This window comes from Phaethon aethereus (genome assembly GCF_964289735.1).
Source record: "Phaethon aethereus genome assembly, chromosome: 4".
In the NCBI taxonomy this organism is placed as follows: Eukaryota; Metazoa; Chordata; class Aves; order Phaethontiformes; family Phaethontidae; genus Phaethon; species Phaethon aethereus.
In genome coordinates, this window is record NC_138578.1 from 41,317,281 (window position 1) to 41,338,629 (window position 21,349).

The 21,349-nt window shown below is 36.2% G+C and overlaps 1 protein-coding gene across 2 annotated transcripts in view; it reads left to right on the forward strand.

Annotated features, from left to right (window-relative positions):
- Positions 1–21,349, forward strand: part of TLL1 (tolloid like 1) — a 136,107-nt gene that overhangs the window by 49,857 nt on the left and 64,901 nt on the right. The window contains exons 2-5 of one of the 2 annotated variants that reach the window (XM_081999576.1): positions 8,786–8,896; positions 12,919–12,999; positions 15,259–15,411; positions 17,418–17,535. In XM_081999576.1, coding sequence (XP_081855702.1) covers positions 8,786–8,896; positions 12,919–12,999; positions 15,259–15,411; positions 17,418–17,535 — 463 coding nt within the window. Of the gene's footprint in view, positions 1–8,785; positions 8,897–12,918; positions 13,000–15,258; positions 15,412–17,417; positions 17,536–21,349 lie in introns of those variants that run through there. The other variant, XM_081999575.1, reaches the window with a different exon arrangement.

Below are 21,349 nucleotides of genomic sequence, written 5' to 3' on the forward strand. Positions count from 1 at the left end.
ACATCAGCTGTGTTACACAAAATTCTGTACAAAGTAGATACAGTTGATTAATACAGGTGTAATGCAAATAATAAAATGGTTTGTGTAATCCTTTGGCTTGTGCCATGCGTTATCAGTTAGCTTGGTAATTCACTTGATTTGCTGGTGCTATTCTGTTTTCTTGGTGTTAAAATGAAAATATCTAAGGCTTGCATCTTTGGGGAGGGTTTGTAGCAGCTGTTGTGTCTGCCTCAGCCCTGACAGCTGTTTCATGTAGGTGGCATGCTCAGAGTGACAACTTTCTTTCCAACAAGGGGTTTTCTCCATTCTTCTATATGCAGCTTATTTTTAAAGTTACCCATTTTCCCATTCTTTAAGGAATAGAATTAATTAAATTCTGTTCTTAATTTTAAAACAATGAGATTTGTTTTTTATGTTTATGTATTTTCTATATTAAAAAAAAAAAAAATCACTTTAAGAGTGATAATTTTGCCTCATGGAGCCTGTTCTTTCTACTGTAAGAAAGCTTAGCCATATAATTAACTTTGTAGATCTTGACCCTAAGGCTATTCACAGGATAATGGATCTTCAAAGTAAAATGAAGATGAATGTTACAGCATCATAGTGGTCGTATAGGGCTAACTGGGGTAATTATGACTGTTGTGATATTATAGACCTGAATTTTCCCCCGGTGTATTTTTCTAGCCTCCTTAATAAGGCTAGTTATAGCAGAAGTTGTCAGCATTTGCAGGTGACTGGGGACAGTAAAAATACCCCGTGACCCATTAGCCCTTTTCTCCTATGCCAGAAACCATGGTCTGTTATCATTAAATGAAAGGTCAGCAAATTTGGGGGCAGTGGCTTCTGCTAGGGGTGACGTGCACCCTTCCCAGGAAGAGGAAGAACTGTTTCTCCCGCTGCCTCTGTCCTGGTGGTAAGAGTGACAGACCCGGGAAGTTATGCTACTCTCACATGTGGTTTCATATAAAGAAGGTCAGCATTTGTTGTGGTAAGAGAAATTACCCTATATTTCTAGCAATCATTGATCTTTGAGAGCCGCTGGTTTCTTGGTGTGGCTTTCCTTTCAAAGTGGTTGATAACTGCTCTTAAGAAAGGCTCGTGTTTTCAAAAATTATTTTTTTTTTACTTTTGACCCTTTTTGCTGTCTAAAAACTAGAAATAGTAGAAAATAATAATAAAAAAAGTTAGTAGCAGGAATGGTAAATGGATCTGTTTCAGCGTACCTGTCTGTAGGTTTGTTTTGCCAATCTCTGGCCTGAGGCAGTGATCAGTGAAGGTCAGGAAGCTTGCCAGGTTAAACAGTTCAACCAAGAACCAAACTTTGCACAGAAGAGCTGTTGCATTGTTAAAAAGCCTGCCCTCAAACTACTGTTGAGTACGTTTAGGAGTGAAGCCTGTCCTCTTACCTAAGATTGCAACTTCTGTCAAAGTAGTCTTCGCTTTCTTGAAGATCTTTATTTTTTGTTTTGTACTAATTTTAAAGGAATATGAAAACTGTCCCTCAAATAAGGGAACAGAAAAAATGGAATTTAAAAAGTTGCTACTTTCAAATTAAGAACAAAGTAGAAGCGGTAGTTAGCTCAGAGGAAATGGACATCTGTAAATCAAGATTTATGCTGCATCATGGAAAAATATCTCTAGCCAATTATCCGTTTTCACAAAGACCAGGCTCTACAGATGCCTCTTTGGTAAGTGAAGATTTTACCCTGATAAATGGTGTCACAAATACCTGATTTTCCTTGAGAATATTGCTTTGTATTGGAGACCTTTTCTGCTTTGAAAAACTTGGAACATGCCCCAGTGCTGCACGCCACTTAACCCGTAGCCCATCTGTGCTATGATCTGATTGTCGTGCACCTGGGAGGGATGTCTGGAACCAGCTGGCTCTATGGGATGGTGGATGCCTCTCCAGCAGTTTGTTCTTTTCTCCTGCCTTTGGCTCTACAGCTTTTTTGTGTCCACAGCCAGGTCGTACCTGGTTGTTTCTCTGTTGTAGTTGGGTCAGTTTCGTGATAACTTCCTGCAGAGTTTGGAGAACAGTGTGAAGGAGCTGCAGTGGAATGCTATGTACCACAGATGGGGTTCCATAAGTGTAACTTGGCCCCAACAGGGGTGTTGCCTTGCCAGCACCCTACCTATAAATGTGAACACATGGTGAACGGAAGGAAGGAAGCTAAAAGCCTTGTGTGTGGGGAACACGGGAAGCTTCTAAGAGTGGGTGATGTGAGACAGTGGTCAGTTGCAGGTAATGATGTCAACAGGGAAACTGTGTCATTGGAGATTTGAGTAAATTGCATTAAAATTTGCCCTTCTAAGGCTACATCGCTGCCATACACAAGCTGGCTGATTTCAGGATAACTTTATGTATGTCAGTGCAAGGTGTTTGACTAAACAAAATTTAATTTGAAGTCATAAATTGCTTTTGAAAGTTCTGTGAGCTCTGTATGGTAACACAGAAACTTATTATACGGTTATGGCTGAAGGTAGCACTTGTGACAAGCGATGATAGAAGGAGTTTAGGGTATGGCCTGCAGTCTTATGCTTGTGGTTGCATGTAAGATCTTTGGCCGCTTATTTGCCCTGTTTGGTCTCATTGTAATGATTTCTAAGAAAGTATATTGCACCTGAAAATCTTGGAAAGACTGAGCTGATTTGAAGACAGTGGGAGTACAAAATCAGGTTAATTAAAGTAGCGTATGTTGACTCTTTGTAATGAGTTGAAATTATTTTTTTTACTTATTTAGCTCTAGATTTTCCTTTTTCTATTCAGAGTCAGAGGCAGTTATGTAAGCTGTGAATGGATTGTATGGAAAAAAAAATGACTCACCAAGATAGACTATAATGCAGATAACTGTGTTGTTACAGGGAAGTACTCAATGACTCAGCTATAGAAGAGGCTGCTAATTGGAACCGCTGCACATGTGGGTTTAGATTAATATCTACCCTGAACCTGGGCCAACACACTTTTTGGCACCTCTTGCTGCATGAATTACTGGTCAGACTTTGAAAAGTGCTGTGTCCCCCTCCTTCCATTGAAGTATGTTAAAGGAGCTCTTCAGACTTCAATTTTGCCTTGCAGTTAACTCCAATATTTTTGTTGTCCGTTCTTGGCAGCTTCTATGAAAGGGATGAAGCATAAACTTCCTGTGCCTTCCACTCCCAGTAGCATACCAAAATCTGAGCCTTTGCTTTTAAAATGTCTTCTAATGTTGCCTTAATACTTTTATTGGTATCTTCTCAGTACAGGAGTAATCTCTGTATCACAGTTCTGCATCTGCTCACAGAACAAGAGAATACCTTTGTGGCTGATCACAATTTACATCTCGGTTTGAGAAAGTCTGAGAAAGAATTTCCCTAATCTTATTTTCACAAGCTTTCCAAATGTGGGAAAGTTGTACCCGAGTTGAACATTTTTCTAGCCTTCAGAGTCATCAGAACAAATCACGCTATGAAAATGGTTTCTGGGTCGTAGTGGTCTCTGACGGTGCCGGTCTCCTAGAGCTGTCCTTGGTAGCTGGGTGCTCCTGACTACCCCCAAGGTAGAGTTGGCTTTCTTCTGCTGCGCTGCTGTGCTGTAGGGGCAAACACTCGCAATCTTTGCTTAGTTGCATTTTATACTTTGTTACTAATACCAATATGAATACTAGCAGGAATATATTTTATTAAAAAAGGCTGTTTATGCCTTGAGTTTTAAAAAGTGATAACTGTAGGACAAATTGTGAAGGAAGTTTGATGTAGATAATTTTGTTATTGCAATTATAAGAAATATACTTCTGTATATATTTTGCGGACGTACATGATAATTGATATTTCAAACCCCAGAATGAGCCATCCTACCGCGTATCACAGCCCCATGGATTTAGCAACACGATTTCTTTCTTGTTCCGTGGACTTCTGACCATCTTCTAGAAAGTCATCAAAACTTTTTTTGTCCTAACTGTGTATTCCAATTGATTCATACTATGTGTGTACATCCATATACGTAGAATAGTTTTAATCACTTTAAAAAAAATATTTATTTACTTATTTTTATTTTCTATCCTTAGTAGTGTATTTTATTCATTTAGAATACTGGACATTTGATATTTGATGCACTGATGGTCTTGTTGGAAGAGAGTAGATTTGCGAAGGGAGCTTTGCAGATGAATCTTAATTATTTATGATAATAGTTCCTGTTACAAGTAGTAGAATGTAGCCGTAGTTCCTGTGCTTGATCTCTGTTGTATAGATCATCTTATTTTTCCTTTCCAGTCACATTACTTGAGTGGTAATATTAAGGTGTGTTTCTCTGGATGGCAGATATCTTTTACAACCTACTTATTTTCCTGTTTGTTTTCATGCTTGTGAGCTGATTGTTTACATGTAGCAAATTTAGCTACTTTACATGGCAATGTTTTGTCTTTTAATAAAATAAGACCTTTTTGAAGGTAGTCTTTGGCTGAGGGCTTTGAGTTTTGTGAAAGCTCAACTGCATCTGCCAGTGAGCAGTATTTTCTGTTTTAACAGTTCCACATAAATCCTTCTCCGCTGTTACAGAAAAACATACTTTTACTGCTTAATTAGTTTGTGTCCATCATTCTGAAATTGATGCATGTATTGTCTCTGAATTTCTGTAAATGCATATGTAGTGACCATATAAACTTACAACCCCCTGCCCCTCCCCACCCCAAAAAAAACCAACATAAAGTTGCATGAAATGTGGTATAACAGGGTATTTATCTCTTTATCAAGTATTGGACAAAAAGATCCATTTTCTTTTTTATTAAAAACCTATATGTAATAAAAGATACTTGAAATATTTCCTCCCTGTAATTAATGCTGTCTCAGATTTTCAACAGATTTTTCCTAAATTTATTGTCATTCTTGCATTTTCAAATTAAATGAAAAAATGGTCTGTAAGCATTAACTTTTCCTAATCACTGAATAGATAGATAGTGTAAGAGATAATATGAAGCGACCTGAAAGAAGTAGAGGTACGTTAAAGTTCTGTTTGGATCATTTTGAAAGTTCTTCCATCCTTTTGTTTCAGTTTTTATTTTTTGCATGCTAAGTGAATTGGTTGTCAGATTCTTGTTAATTTTCTGGATGAAAATTATGAATTAAATATCTGTGAGAAATGAAGGAGGTGTAGAGCTCAACAGGTCAATTCTGTCAGAAGTTCCTTAGAGGGAGCTAATAAAGCTCTTAATCCTAACATGCTCTTAGCAAAGTCTTTAACATCATGCCTTGCATACCCAAACAATCCTCTGCTTGCTTTCTGTAAGGTTAAGATTGGTGTGTGACATGATGAAGTATACAGAGTGACTTCTGCGGATAGTTTCAGGCCATAAAAATTTTAAAGCAGGAGATAAAAATATGGTCTTCTCTAGTTACAAAGTAGTCTGACACTTACACACGCATTCCAAAAAATTAAAGGATACTTTTAACAGTTGTTGGGGAGATATGTGGGTTAGTTTTTTTTTTTTTGATAATTTAGGTGGAGTTGTGCTTCAGACTTTGAAGGGCAGAATTTATATTCAGTGCAGACCTTTCACTGGGAAAAAGGTGTACTGTTTAGAAAGCAGTTATTTGCTCCCTTTTTGTCTCAGTTGCTGATTGTTTGGACTATACTGAAATTAAACAGCATCCAGTTAACGGTTGTTTCTTTTGCTAGGTATATGTCTTCCCAGTTGCACTGAAATTAATTCAGAAAATCACAGGTTCATTTCAGTAAAAGTAAAGTGGCAATTATTAAATCGTTGCTAAAGTCAAATGAATTAATTCTATCAAGGTTTCTGCCTTTCATCATGTTTCTTTTACGCGTTTGTCTTTTTTCTGCAAAACAGAATTGCCTTGCATCAAAAAAACAATGGCCTGAAGAAAGCCCCAAACTTTCCATTATACTTTTAAACAATCAATCATATATATTTCTTCAGTGTTAACTCATATGTAGTTAATACGTGGGAGAACCTATGTCCTATTGGTCACACTGATTACTTGTTTACAACTACGTCAAACTCGCATCAGCACTTACTGTTGTATTACCATGGCTATGGTATTGTTAGACTTAACCTTGTGCTTGGTGGTTAATCAAAAACTAGCTAGCAGTCCAGATGTTTAGTAAAAATAGCATAGCTTTGTTTTCCTTTCTATCCCGACAGACAAAGTTGCTATACCTTGCCCGAACACTGACGTATATTTTATGTATGTGCACAAAAATTCAATGCATTTAAGTCAGACAAATTCACAGGGTTTAGTCCTTGCTATTTGTATTTTCATGGCAAAGTGAATGTTACCACAGTGAAGTGATGAAGATGCATTATCAAGTCTTAGGGAGGATATTTTCTACTTCTTTATTTTTCTGAAGTTGGATTTGCTTTGGGCGTCATATTTATGCATCAGTATTACACACTGAAACCAAAGTGATTTCTGCTAATGCATTTCTGTCAGTGAATTATTTCTTGCATCATCTGTTGATAATTCAGAACCTTCCTTTTGTTAACTCTCAGTATTACCATGAAAGAAAAATAGGCTTGCTATTGAGCTTTAGCACCTCCTCAAGTCTGATGTGGACAACCTGTGTGACCTGTTGGGGCACATCATGTCTTTTGTAGACTGAAATGTTAATTGTTTCTGCCTATTACCATTTTCTGTTCTGTTTATTAAAGTTTGCAATCTTTCATTATGCTTATACAGTGGCCCCTGTTATGAATGACATCCAAGAGAAATCTCTAGAAGGTGTTTATAATATTAATAACAAGTAATATTTAACTGGAGTCACATGGAGACTACTGACTTTTTCCCCTCACTGCTCAAATTGTCAGCGTTTTGAAAACTTTCTCCTAGAAGCTTAAGGGAAAAAAAACCCAACCCATCTAGAGCTGCCACTAGCTCTGTCTTTTGACCTCTGGTAAAAAACATCACTGGTGAGAGCAGGCTAGCCAGAGGAAAGGTGCCCCTAATGTGAACATAAGGAAATACTGAGCCTTGGAAGGAGAGTGTTCAGAAATGTGTTAAAGTGACTGAACAGTTTCAGAAATGGTCTCAAATACTTACGGTTTCTAAGAAACATTTTCTTTTTGTGTAAACATTATATACATAGAAATACCCATATTTAGGGAAGTTGTAAGATGTTGGTTATGTTTTTAATTGAAAAGTTTCATTTTCATTTTCATTTTGGAACTCTATGTAGGTGATCTATTTTTTTTAAAGGTATTTCACAAGGCAAACCAAAGGCACTTTCGGTGTAATTTCTCCTAGTTGCCTTGCGTTCAAGAAAAATATTGGAGATAGGAGGATGTAATACCTGGGAGTGCTGTAGAAATACATATCTTTTTACATAAGTAAAGACTTTTTTGATGTGGATTTGATTAAATACTAATGCATGTAAGCATCAATAAATAAGAAAAAGATAACTTTTGCAGCAAGATGAAGCTACTGAGAATATTATCTGATGAGTGGTCTCTACTACAGGATATACAGAACAGACAGAAAAAAAGAATACTAGTTAACAATAATTTTTAGAGTCAGTTTGAATGGAAGTAGACTAGAGACAATGATTTGGTAACAGCAGGATTTTGGACAAGGTTTTAGTTGTACAGGAGTGAAGAAAGTGATCTGCTGTGGAACTGTGTAACGAACAAGCAAGCAAAGTTAGTGATGTCTTCCTGGATGGGGCAAAGAAGGGAAAGAGTTGAAGATGGCACCAAGACTGAAGCCAGGGGTTTTGTGACTCTGAGGAGACAAATAATAGAGCTATTGACAGGAGCAGTGAAGAGAAGGAAAAGGAAGAATTTGGGTAAAGATAATAAACAACCACTTCAGCTCATGTTAATTGGTATATGCTCTGTTGACTTCATTCACAGCAGTTGAGGATATGGCCTGTTGAGTTCAGCTTTAATGATAAGCTCAAGTTGACAGGGAGATCTCAGGATAAAATCTCAGCAAAAATAGGCAGAGATGAAAGACTGAGGTTATAGATCCTGAATTCTTGCAAGTGGGCCTATATCTTGGTTCACTGAGTTGTGAAGACAGCTTAGGGAAGATGAGTTACTGTGCAGAAGTTGAACAGAAAAAAAACCTGAGAGAGCCTGAAAGAGAACAGGAAAAGAGAGAAGAAGAAACCCGCCCAAAAGGCCAAAGAAGGGTTAAAAAGAAGAAAGAGAGACTGGAGCTTTGAAAAGCAAAGTATTTGAAAGAAACCTAATAGTGAGATTAACTATGAAAGGAAAGCATACAAATAAACCAAGAGGAAAATGAAAAATAAAGGTTTATTTTCCACTCAGTTTAACAGAAAATGGATAAATATATTAATTCTCTGAGGCAAACATAATGTAATAAAGTGATTGGAACATCATAAAACTTTCTTCAAATAATTCTTGTTTTCTGGAAGATATTAGGAAATGTAAAGGTTGTATTTTTTCACTACTGTATGTTTTTGACTTCATAGTGCAAATGTTAACATGTTTCAGTGTCTAATATGCTTTGTTGTATTTACTTACAGAAGACAACACAAGCTGAAAATTTCTTAATAGATTGACATTACATTTGAATGATTGCATTTAGACAATGTGTAAAAAATTAACAAAACTGTAAGAGTTTAGAAGAATACTGAAACAAATTTGTCTGTTGCTAGGTAATTTTCTTTCTTTGTATAAAAATATAGATCAGTAAACAAATATATGTGATATAAATATAATTTTGTCATATATTTCCCCAAGGGTTATAACATGGCATTGTAGTTTTCAGATTGATTTTAATGTCTAAATAAATTCATTAATTAAATTGAGCTCTCTTTTATTTAAAGCTGTCTTTTGGGGAGATATTGCCTTAGATGATGAAGACTTAAAAATCTTTCAAATTGACAGGACGATTGACCTTACGCAGCACTCCAACGAAAGACTTGGCCATAACACAGGTATGGTATTTTAAGCTGGTTTTAACTTATTTTTCCTGTTAATTGCTTCTGCACAGAAGGCAATCTCTGTTTTAAGTGTAGAAAGACAGTATAATGTTTTGGGTAATATTAGTTTACACTTTAAAAAGTTATTAAACAATGAGTATAAAATTGTTTTAGGGAAAGAAAAAGAAAAGCTGAAATTTTAATTTTATTCTGGCATTTCTGATTAAAAATATTTTGTTGAACTGAAGAGCAGATGCTGGTAGGAACCATAAGACCACTCTGCAGGTGGTCATGTGGGAAAGGAAATTGTACAAATCCTTTCTTATCGCTAAAAGTTCCTGATAGCAGAGCCCAAATGCCCTATGGAGAATGTATGTGAAACCTTGGAGCCGAGACTGGGAGTCTTGGATTGCAACCCCTCTTTTTGCTGTTTTTTCAGTTCCATCCAGATCTAGAAGCAACACAAGCACATAGCATCCTTGCTAGAATTTGCCTTGTCTAAAAAGCGACTATTTATCTGACAAATTTTAGTGCATGTTTATTTGCTGCTGTTAACATAGAGTGCATTAGTGCCTAAAGCTGCAATCTGATTAACACAGGCAGTTGGATGTTCAGACAGATAGATAAAGAGATATGCTTTATGTGTAAATATACACGTGTGTGTGTGAGAGAGAGAAAACATAATCCACATATAAATGAATGAATATCTAATGTCTAAAAATATCTATGCTTTCAGGCTCAGATTTGTAAATTCATAAATGTGAATATGTAAACTTTCAGGTTATGGTACCAAAAAAGCCAAGTTACTTAGGAAAAGTGTGGAAAAAATACTATTAGAAAAAAGTATAAATGTATAATAGAAATTTATTTTCTATTAAGCATGTTCTATATGTTCCTGAACTAAACTACTATTAACTTGATGGTTCCTGGTATGTGAAAATAAGGATCATTTTGAGAAGTGATCAGAAAGGAATTTTTCAGACCAAGGAAACAATTTTCAATTTACATTTTCAGTATTGATATACTTAAAATATTTTTACTCTTCATACTTAGATGTCGTGATTAGACTATTTTTATAATAACTTGAAAATTTATTTTATCTCCTTTTAAAGCCACTTGCTTTTTCAAGGCAGGAACACCTTTGAACACCACAATTCTAGATCGAGACTGGATTTTAAACTGTTAGTAGAGTCAGCGGTTTCCCTGCCCCCCTTTCCCCCAAACAAGTAGTTTTAATTGGCTTTGAAGGCATTTCAGGCGCTGGTTTTGCTGACAAAATGTAGAGAGCAAGGTCGGTCATCTCCCCTTAGAGTGGATGAGGTTGAGTGATTTCTTTGGCCTGTTGGCTTTCCTTTTTCTTCTTGCTTTTCTATTTTTTCTTCTTGCTTTTCTATTTTTTCTTTAGCTGTACAGTTCATTTTTTGTCAGTTGCCACAGAAACAATATACATTTCAAAGCTGTTTTTAAATAATGTTTAATATCCTATTATTTAATTTTCTTTCCTTACCTATCTTGAGGTGTGTGCCTTATCTTTTCCTGTGGACAGTATGCTATTCAGGATATTGAGTCATCCTACTGAGAGTTACTAATGCATTTGGATCAGATTTTTCTACTTTTATTGCACTAGAGGAATCAATGCAACTGCAATGGTCAGTGGGACTGGACTTTGGAGAACAAACTACTGAAGCTGATGATTTTGTAATGGTTCTTGGTGAACCCTCAACATTCTTATTTTTCTAAAAGCAGAGTTGGAGTACTCAATTTTATGTTTTATATATGTAATTATTGTTCTACATTTACAGCATTTTGATGCATAAACTAGGAATTTAGTCTGCTTTTGCAAACTGCACAGCCTAATGTGCTTTTTCCCCTCTAATTTCCAGAAGAGGAAATTGCCAACAGCTAATTAGTTGATATTAGGTAGCAACTGGGAAAGGAATGTAAAATGCCTGTAAAATAGAAAACAATTTCATATTTTATCTTAGTTACAGACACAACATTTACAAGCTTTATTTCTGAGTACTTTCTGTTGTTGACCTTCGCAAACTAAAGGTGACAGCAGGGTTAGATACTTGGGTGTCAAGACGGAGTTGCAGAGTCACATTTTTCATTGCAACTACTAATTAAACCCCCTGAGGCTCACAGGCTCTGAGTCACATTATGTGACTACTCCTTTTGGTCAGGATTATCTGCCAGGACTTGCAGGGTCAGATACGTAATCTGTGAGCTTCTCAGAGCGTGGCTCTGTCATTTTATTTGTCGTTTTGTCCAAGCAATACACGTAATCATTGTGAACAGAAACAACAGTAAAGCTGATAAAATTCTTATGTATATGAGTCCAAACTGTCAAAAGTATCCTCCTTCTCGTGCCTGACGGATGACAAGATGCAGCAAATATTTTTTTTTAAAATTTTTTTAGACTGTGGCTTGGCAAGGCTGTATATTATTCATATAAGGCAGATTAGTTATATGAGATAATTTTTCTTTTTCAGTTTTCTACTAAATGGAATACACAGGCTGTGTTAATACAGAAATGACAGTTTAAGTTTTTTTTCTAGAAATAATTATAGTGTAATAGTTTCTTTAAGTAAATAATAGATTGTTTTTCCTGTTATGTCTGTGACAGTTGATACTTTCAAGGACTTTTTTTTTTTTAATACTTGTTTGAAAACTTTAGCTCTATGCCTTTTTTAATAAGATGAATGCTAGCATGAGAGAAAATTACATTAATGATCAATACAAGGAATGGAATTGTTATATTCTCTGTAATGTATGTTATAGTTACCATGTAACTTGTTGGAAAAGAATGTGTCAAACTATTACCTCATCTATCTAAAATGTTTTAAAAAATTTGGAAAATTTTTCTCAAGGGAGCCAGCAACTATGTGACAATGTAATCCAAATAATTAGGCACATTGTTATTCACTGAGCAGCCACACAAACTCACTTGCCTTATATGGAATTTTCTCATCTGGAATATGATTTTAAATTGCTGTTTAATAAATATCTTTTTCACAAATATTGAAAGTTTTTTATGGGAAGTTGGGAAAGGTCTTTTTAGTGGTGGCTGGAGGTTTCAATGGTCCTTTTATTTCTATCTTTTTCTTTTTTGCTGTGGTTTGAAAAAGTGGTTTTGAAAACCCTCTTGTCACAACCTACTACAAACTTCTGAAAATCACAAAACTTTCTGAACAATTCTGAATAATTTATTGACTAGTGCAGCATTATCAGTGTTTTTTCTTCTGGTTTACTGATGTTTGCAAAGGCACTTGCAGCCACAAAAGGATTACAGGTGAAGAGAGTATGTGGTAGAGGCATCAAATGTACACTTTTCTGTAATGGGTTGCGTTTCTGTAAATGGCATGGTAAATGTTAAAATAAATTACTCGTTAGCTTAATTTTTCTTGCTCATTGGTTACTGAAATGACACAGACATATATGCCTGCAAGGTCTTACTGCAATATACACTGGCATGTGATGTTTCAAAGCCTTTAGAGTGCATTGGACATCTATTTGCATGCTGACAAAGAAAACCAAATCCTTCATGGTAAAATTGGCCATATTAAGTTTGTATCAGTCGTGTTGTTTTTTTTCTGATGAAACTTTGGGTGCTTGCTTTCCCTCTTTCCCCTCCCTTGAAATGAGTAGATTATGGCATGCATTCAGGAAATTTCTGTGAGAGTAAGGCTTTTAGCTGTCAATCAATATGGCTCTGAGGATGTCAAGGTCACCAGGAAGAAAAAAAGCTCCAAATAATAATTAGATGATGTAATTGTCATGACTTGTCTGAATAACAAAGACATGTTGGCTTACATTCTGGAATGTACATTAGCATATATTTCAGTTAAAAATGTGTTTTTATTTCATTGTCCATACTTAAAGAATTTGTGAGTCATTGAAGTATGTTAAACTTTAAGACGCATTGCAGTTTTTACGGGGTATTTTCTAATCTCTCCAGGCTGTATAGTTGCTGTAGGTGTAAGATTTCATTTTTTTAACTTTTGTAAAATTCCTCTTTTTTTTCCTTCTTTTTAAAGGTGGCTTTGGAGAACATGGAATGTCAAAAAAACGAGGTGCCCTCTATCAGCTTATAGACAGGATAAGAAGATTTGGCTCTGGTATTTTCACTGTTTAAATCAGCAGGTTGCCTGATGTGATAATGTATCACGAACACTGATGTCGATAGTACTTTAACACTTTAAAGCCTTTCTGCATTACTATTGGCATAAACAAAATATAAAATAAAAAGTACAAGAATGGTAGTGAAGAGATTAGCTCATTGTTGGATTTTCTTAGAGGTCTCTTTCCAGCATCCTTTCCAGCATCAAATCTGGAAGCTAAAATATGTAGTTTTAAATCTCGTATTAAAAATTCCTTAGCTTTTTTGTATGCCTGTATTCACACTTATCAATTCAACTGGTATCAGTACAATGTACTTTCAGTACAGGTAGGCTATGCTGCATAGCTGCTGATTTTGTTTGGGGTTTTTTTGATTCAGTTGGGGCATCCTGATGATGCATACTGTGTTTGAAGCATTTATGGTGTGTTGCATTAAACAAACACATTTTTATACTAATCATACTCTTGCCTGTATGAATGTAGTTGAATTCAGCTGACTGTGTAAGTGGAATCCCCATTAATACTGGCTGAGGTTACTCGCCGTATGTCATGCAAGATGTCACTTTAATGTCATGAAACCTCAACCTTAAAAAGGAAAATATGTGAAACTCCATTGTAATCACACCACATTATGTCTAAATGCATCACTGCATATCTTGTAAGATTAACCAGAGCACAGTAACTGCCTTTGCAGATGTGCTCTGGTATATAGTCTTCATTCCTTGTAAGAGAATTACAATTTTAGTATTGCATAAATGCTTGTCATCTTTTGCATGCAATTTGGCATAAATTTCTTACTTCTAGTTCAAAAGAAAGTTGATAAAAAGAATTTTGAATGGTGAAACATCTATATTAACATGTGACGTGGTTCAGTAATGACTGCATATTAAATGTAGCAATAGGGTTTTTTTTCTGAAGTTTCTACCTGTATTGTAGACTGTTGGGTAATTCTCATTTACACACTTCTTGAATTACAAGAATAAGTTATTTGCTTTACCTGAAATTTTCTGTATCATTCCTGACATAATTTGAATTACATATTAGTTGTTACAAAGGCAGGTTTTTCTTCCTGTGCATCAAGACCTTTCTCCCTGCCTGGTGCTGTAGCTTCTTCCCTTTCTTCCTTCTGCTGCTCTCCCAGCCCTGGGGCTATGCCAAGATACTGTAGCATGATTCTGCCCTGGAGTGCTCCCTGATTCTGGCATAGCCATTAGCTCAGGTGGAACTGGTGTCACAGGGGGTACTCACAGGGGCAAGGTGTAATCATCAGTGAGGAATAAGACTTCAACCCCACTGGGTAGGATTTGTTGATCACTTTTCAAATGATCCACTTTAATCGCCTGCCCCGATGTGCATACTAACTTATAAATTGCTTCCGAAGCAGCATCTGTTACGGTGTGCAAGTCCTTGTCTAACTAGCCTTATCCTCTTCTGTTGTCACAGTACGTTTCAGCTGATTTGGGAAAAATTTGCCTGTAACGGGATGAACGGTTGTAATATCTCTGAAAGTAATAACATTTTTTGGTCTTGTAAAGAAATTCCAGCCACGAGTAATACTTATTGCTAGGGTTCCAAAAGCTCGTTTAGGAAAAAATGTGTATTTGTATCCTGAAGTGTTGTAGGGTTACTATCAAAATGAAAGTCACATTTTCAGGTGAAAATGTGAATCTACTGATATAGATACAGATGATGGAGATTGGAGGGAGTAATGACCCTCTCTAACTTTTTCCTTGTGTATACAACTTTGCAAATAATTTATCTATTTTTTTTTTCCTTGTAATTCTTGGTAATAAAAACCAATCTAATACTTTTAGGACTTCTTTCTGTCCAGTGCTTTAAGGATGGTCATACACTTGGTTTTTGCAGATCTTGCAGTAAAAATGAAAAGGACAGTGAATGCCTTGATTACTTGGGGTCTGTCCAAAGTCTTTCTTCCTTTGCTGGAAAAAATCCTAATTTATTAAAAAAAAAAACAAAAACAAAAAAACCTATTATTATTAAATGAGAAAATGTAGATGAAAGTATGCAACGTGCCTTCAAATTGATAAATATATGTTCAAATTGTTACTGTAAATATGTTTTAAAAATGAAGATTTAGACTCTTCATTTCAAACATTTCTCAGAAAAACTAAGTTGTGATAGACTGTTGCATAACAATGTCCTGAAATAATGAAATAATCTGACTTTGACCTGCTGGAAAACAACTGTTTTCTTTTGCGTGTGTGTGATCTTATTCAGTGTTTTAATTATCATTACAGGCTTTGAGCAAAATAATACATCTAAAGGAAGAGCTACTGTAAAATTCTCAGGGAAAAATGAGAAAAACCGATTTCCCAGAGCTGCTACATCACGAACAGAAAGAATATGGCCAGGGGGTGTCATTCCATATGTAATAGGCGGAAATTTCACCGGTAAGCTTTGTGCTTTGGATGGGGAGAAGGAATATGCATTTTTTTAATTGGCCTTTTTTTTTTTTTTCTTAAAGCCAAGTGATACTATGGATGTCAATAGAAGGTTTTATGTTGGATTGGGCCTGAAATACATTTGTTCTGAAAAAATTAGTCATACTTCCAAAAAAATTGTTCCCAAAGGCAAGATACGTAATAAAAGTGTGTAACTATGTTTTAGAAAGGGAAGGGTCTTTGTTCTTTGCTTAATATTTCTTGTTGCATGTTTGTTTTCAAGACCCTAAGTAGCAGAATGTCATGAAATCTGCAGGATATTTAGAACAAGAATATAATTAATTTAACTGGTGCGATGTGTTCTGCTAAACTGATTTCACTCAACAAACTGACTCAAATGTGTTTTGTAATTCCTCAGTTTTGGTTTTCAGATGGATACACACAGATGTTATATATGATAAGAGGAAATTCTGGCTTCAAAATATATAGAATTCTTAGCAGAAAACTGTAGAAAAAGTTTAAAACATTTGTTATCCTTGGAAAAATGTAAATGGATCAATATCAATGTGTATATGAGAGGTAAATTAAAACAAAAAGGGAGAGAGAAAAGCAAAAATGGATGGGAAAAGATATGTAGTAACATCTTATTTATTGTGCACAATAACATTGGGAACCAGAAGAAACATGCAAATGCTCATACAGTGTATGGAAAAACCAGAGTCATTCCTTTCAAACTGACAGCTACAGTCAAACTTTTAGTTTGGGTATTTACATAGTGCTATACCAAATGTGACCTTTGCTTTAGGATTACCATCTTCTGGAATAATGGTAGTAAACTAAATGAAAGCATATCATGTTCAACATTTTACCTTTTTCATAACGAAAGACAAATTCTAAGGCTTAGCAAACATTGCTTAAAGATAAAAGAAAAGGGCAAGATGGGATGAAATAACCTTTGATTTTTAGGATCCTGACATGATTTGACCTTGCTATTTGCATGAACTTTGAGGTTTTGTCGTCTTTAAAGAAGTTGTGTGTGGTTTGGGTTTTTTTTAAGTTGTCCTATGCTGTAACATGCATCTTGATGCATTTCTGCTAGCAAATTCATGCCAAATAGTACCATTCTTTGTGGATTTCCAGCTCAGAAGCAATACAGCTATATTTTCAGACAGTGCCTCTAATAAGCAAGGTTAATAAGCCTTGTCTTTTGTCAGGCAATAAAATTACATTGCTGTACTATCTGAAGTACTGTACACTAGCTGGCTCTGTGTTCTGTGGCGAGAACTGGCCTTTCTGCTTCTAGAGTGTAGTTTTGATTATTTCTGAATGTGTTTCTCATTTTTAAAACAAATATCTAGGTATGCTTAGTATTGTACTAAATTAAGGTTTTCCCCCTATTTGGTAGATCAGTAGATTGCTGAAAGATTTTGGTGCAAAGAAGTGGAAACTGGTCCCTGTTCAGGAGAGCATTATTAAAATCAAGTGCTTTGACTGGTATGCCTGTTTACATGGCTTAGCTTAAACTGGTCTCCAGATTTGAAGAGTGTAGGATTTTTAAATTTTTTTTTTTCCCTTCTGGCTAGATAGCTAGGATCCAGGGTTCCTGAATTTTCTTTTTTTTTTCTCCCCCCTTTCCTTTTTTTTCCTCCGATGTGGTCTACTTGATAATTTCTGGGAAATTGCTTTGCAAGTGTTATGCTAATGCAGGCACATAAGCAACACTATATTTCTTCTGCTGTATTCCTCTGGTGTAACATAGGTGTGCTTTTTATTGCAGGTTTTATGTTTGCTAGAGCGCATCAGGCAGTAGCGGTCCCGCTGCAGGCAGATATGTTATGATGAACTGATGGTCTCCTTTAATTGGAGTCTGGCAGTACATGGGGCTGCCGGGACACAGGACTTCATGGTCCAGTGACTCCTTCCAGGCCTATATTCGTAGTATGGAAATCTGATTTTAAGGAACAAGACACAGTTAGAAAAGCCTCTTACTTCATCTCATACACTTATTCTTCCAGGCACCCAGCGCGCCATGTTCAAACAGGCTATGCGGCACTGGGAAAAGTACACGTGTGTTACGTTTATTGAACGGAGCGATGAAGAAAGTTATATTGTATTTACATACAGACCGTGTGGGTAAGTGTGTATGTACGGTAACAGATACTTGTGCTTTCAATGTTTGGCCACATTTGTCAGCTTTGCAGCTATAAAGTGAACATACACTTTGCAGGAAAATGGATAGAAAATGAAATAGTTACAGCATTTAAATGATACATGTGATCTGCTTGGCTTTAGGTTCATTGAAACCAGTAGGTGTAGTAACTTTTGGAAGCTATGCCTCTTGGTTTATTTCTAGATAAAATGATCTTGCTATATGTACATAGACATGAAACTTTTATGTTTGGCTTTCTGTCATGCTTTTAATATTTATATATATTTTTCTAAAGATATTTCAGGCTTGTTGTTTGTTTATTCTTAGCCTTCTCCATGTCGCATGTTTACTGCTGAATTATGTATGGAAGTCTATCCCATATTCCTTTTCCAGATTAATTGTTGTTAATTGTAATTTTAACTCTCCTATTCTTAGACTGTCCTTGCCCAGATGTATTTAACCCCCAAATTCATGACCATTTTGGAAACTCCTTCTTCCAGATCACTGATGTGTAAAAGCGAACAAAACCAGTTTTATTACTCATTAGTGCAGCTTTCCATTAATCAGCATGTTCCATCTTCAGATATTTCTGCTCACAAATGACTCAGTCAGCTGTGTTATTTATTCCACTCAGAGTTCTTGATTTTATATAGTGGTCAGTGAACTTCCCGAGTGCACCATGTTCACTTTCCAAGAAGAGTGCTCGCTCCCTATGGAAGTACTGTACTTCTCATTATCACCTTCGGTTTGGGTTGTAAGCCCCCCACTGAACAGCTGTCTGCCTTGCTGACTTTCTGATCGATGAACACTTTGCATGCCTACTTTTGAATTTTTTTGGGATAAGGTTGTGAAAAGAAGTTTTGGGGCTTCCTTGTGTTTTAGGAATGATCCTGAATGCACTTAATTATAGCCCATAAAATTACATGTAGACTTATCTGTTTATATTACCCCTGATGATGTTCTTAAGGCATAGGACAACGTAATTAAACGCCACTCCTAGGCCATATTAAGAAAGGCATCGCCTTTGCCTTGGAAAGTCTCTGAGCCACAGATCCTTGCAGTCGGTGAGCTTGTTCTGTGGGAGAGCCTGTGAACTTGCCTGTCACGTTCTTGTGCTCCCCTAGGTCTGCTGTAGACCCCTACGAGAAGCAGTGCCAAGTGAAATGCACTTTTGTTCTGGCCCAGCGTGTCTATTATTTTAGTTAACGATGCAAGCCGTGAGATAGGATTCGGGGATACTGACAGACAGCTGGAAGCAGAGAATAATCGTGATGGTGCCCTGCACTCACGGAGGTAGAAAGCAATGTGAAATTAAACAGGAGACTGAAAGGTATAAGTGGTCTCAGGCACTTTAGAATGAGAAGTATGGTGGTATCTACAGAGATCTTGGTTTCATGAAAAATTAATTCTACAACTTCAAAGTGTCCAAAGCCAAAGGACAGAAAACCTCTCCAGCCAAAGCACTGTTCTTTAGACTGGTTGATGCTTCATGAGATCAAGTCACTTTAGGGTGAAGGTTGGATTATAACCAGTTCAAACCCGAAGACTGAAATATACTCAATATCTACCTTCAAAGTCACCATTATCCTTTACAGTTAATGTTTTATTGGTGGGTACTTTACAAATAATTTACAAAGGCTGTAACAAGCTTAAAATAAAAACAAGGAAAAGTGAAAGGCTATGAACAATCCGCCAGTGATGAACAAAACCGGCTAAACAGAAGGGGCAGTTGAATAACTTTTTTGGGGTCCCGAATCCATAAGCCATTTCAGGAAGAGCCAGATAAATAAGAACTTGTCTTCTCTGAGTGAATAGGAACCATTGTGCACTAACCAACAGCATATAGTGCTGATGCAGGATTTTCCGTGGAAAGACCCCAGACAAAAGTGACACCAAACCATCTGCAGACACTTTCTGCTACATGGCCAGTCGTGTTGAAATTAATCTCAGTTCTTTCCCATAGCACCCTGCTGTGTTTGGTTTGTTAGCACATTGTGTCATTATTGTTTGCAGTACCATGGCAGCTAATGTTCACAGATGAGAGAGACTTTATTGTACTTAGCACTGTTCAAATTAAAAACTAAATGATAAACCCTGCGCCAAAGAGCACACAGTCAAAACATAACACATTTAATGAAACGGAAAGTGGATATGGTCATACATGTGGAAATTCAAGTGGCAATATCTACAAACGTCTCAGATGACAGCATTAGCACACTAGCAAGTGAAGTGTTATTGAGCCTTTGTAAACATTAAGGATATTTTGAAGGAGCATAATGCATTACTTCTTGCAGCAGTTCATGGGAAGCTCCTCCCAGAAGGGCAGTGATGAAAAAAGCATATTTGAAATATAGCAGCTGGTTATCAGAGATACATGACCTTCCTAAAGTTGAGAGTTTATATGTCAACAATGAACGAGAGATAAGTTTTGATTATCGTAGACTTATAGGACTGCAAGGGGTCTCAGAAAGATGTCTAATGTATTCTTAAGAGAGAAACAGCTATACCTGTCACTGCTGATATATGCTTGTCTAACTTGTTTCTAAAAACATGCAAAAATGAGTGCTTAACAGCCTTGTTAGGAAATATATTGCTTCAGTTTCCTTACTATAAGAAACTTAGGAAGTCCGGGGCAGTATTTTTGGTCATAGCTAAAACAGATATTTCTTGTTGCAATTAAAGTACTTTAACTATTTTTCCTGCTCACATGGCCGTAGAAAATAAATTATTCCTCTTTTTTTTGAAGGAATTTATTATATACTTTGAGACTGTTGTTGTGTCCACTCTCAGTTCTATTCTCTTTGAGGCTAGAACGTGTCTAATTCATTTAAACTTTCCTGGTAAGTTGTGTTTTCTAGGCCTTTGATCACTTCGTTATTCTCTTTAAGATTCTTTTCAACTAGTCCACATCTTTCTTAAAATTGAGGACCCAAAACTAGGACGTGTTTGTCCAGATGAATCATTACTTCTGCTGAGCCAGTGCTAGGGCTAATTCTTGTATCTTGAAGTCTCTCCTTCCACTTAGGTACCTAACCATGATGCCTTCTTGCTTCTCAAGAGCTGCCACGTTTGACTTGTGGTCGGTTGGGTTGTGACTCAGAATAAGAGCCAGAGTTATTTCCAGAGCACTGATACCCCAACACTCGTTCCAGTGTGTGCCATATTTTGTACATCTTGGGACACTAAATAATGCTGTATTTCCCTTTTCAGATCTCTCCTCTAATCTGTTAAAGTTGCTATCAATTCCAGGCTTGTCTTCATGGTATTTAGCAGTGTTTTCTCAGACTTCAAGCTTAAAGAGTATCTTCTCTATCTTCACTTCATATAATATTCCAACCAACTTTATTACCCCCTTTATATCAGGGTTCTTTAGTTTGCTGATGCAAAGCTTATGTAGAAAAATGTCAAAAGCTTTACAGCTGGATTCTTCCTTCCCATCAGAATAATTTCATCTGATGCAGTCTTAAACTAAAATTATTTGTCATCATGTCTTGTTTATTTAACCTGATTTTGAGAACAGTTAATTATTGAAATAATGTTTCTTAGTACAGCTGAAGCACTTACTTAGTAGTCTGAAATTTTGTAATTACTGAGTCAATTGTACTCATTGTCTGCGGACGTGAGAATACGAATATAGTATTAAGATACTGCTGTTTATGATTCGTCTACCAAAGCAGTGTACATTGTCATTAATATCTATTACAGCAAATATTTATGCAGCTAGTTGATTAGTGCAAGTAAAACTAATCTGTAAACAGGATCAAAACACTGTAGTGTGTAGTGAACCTACTGCTTTTT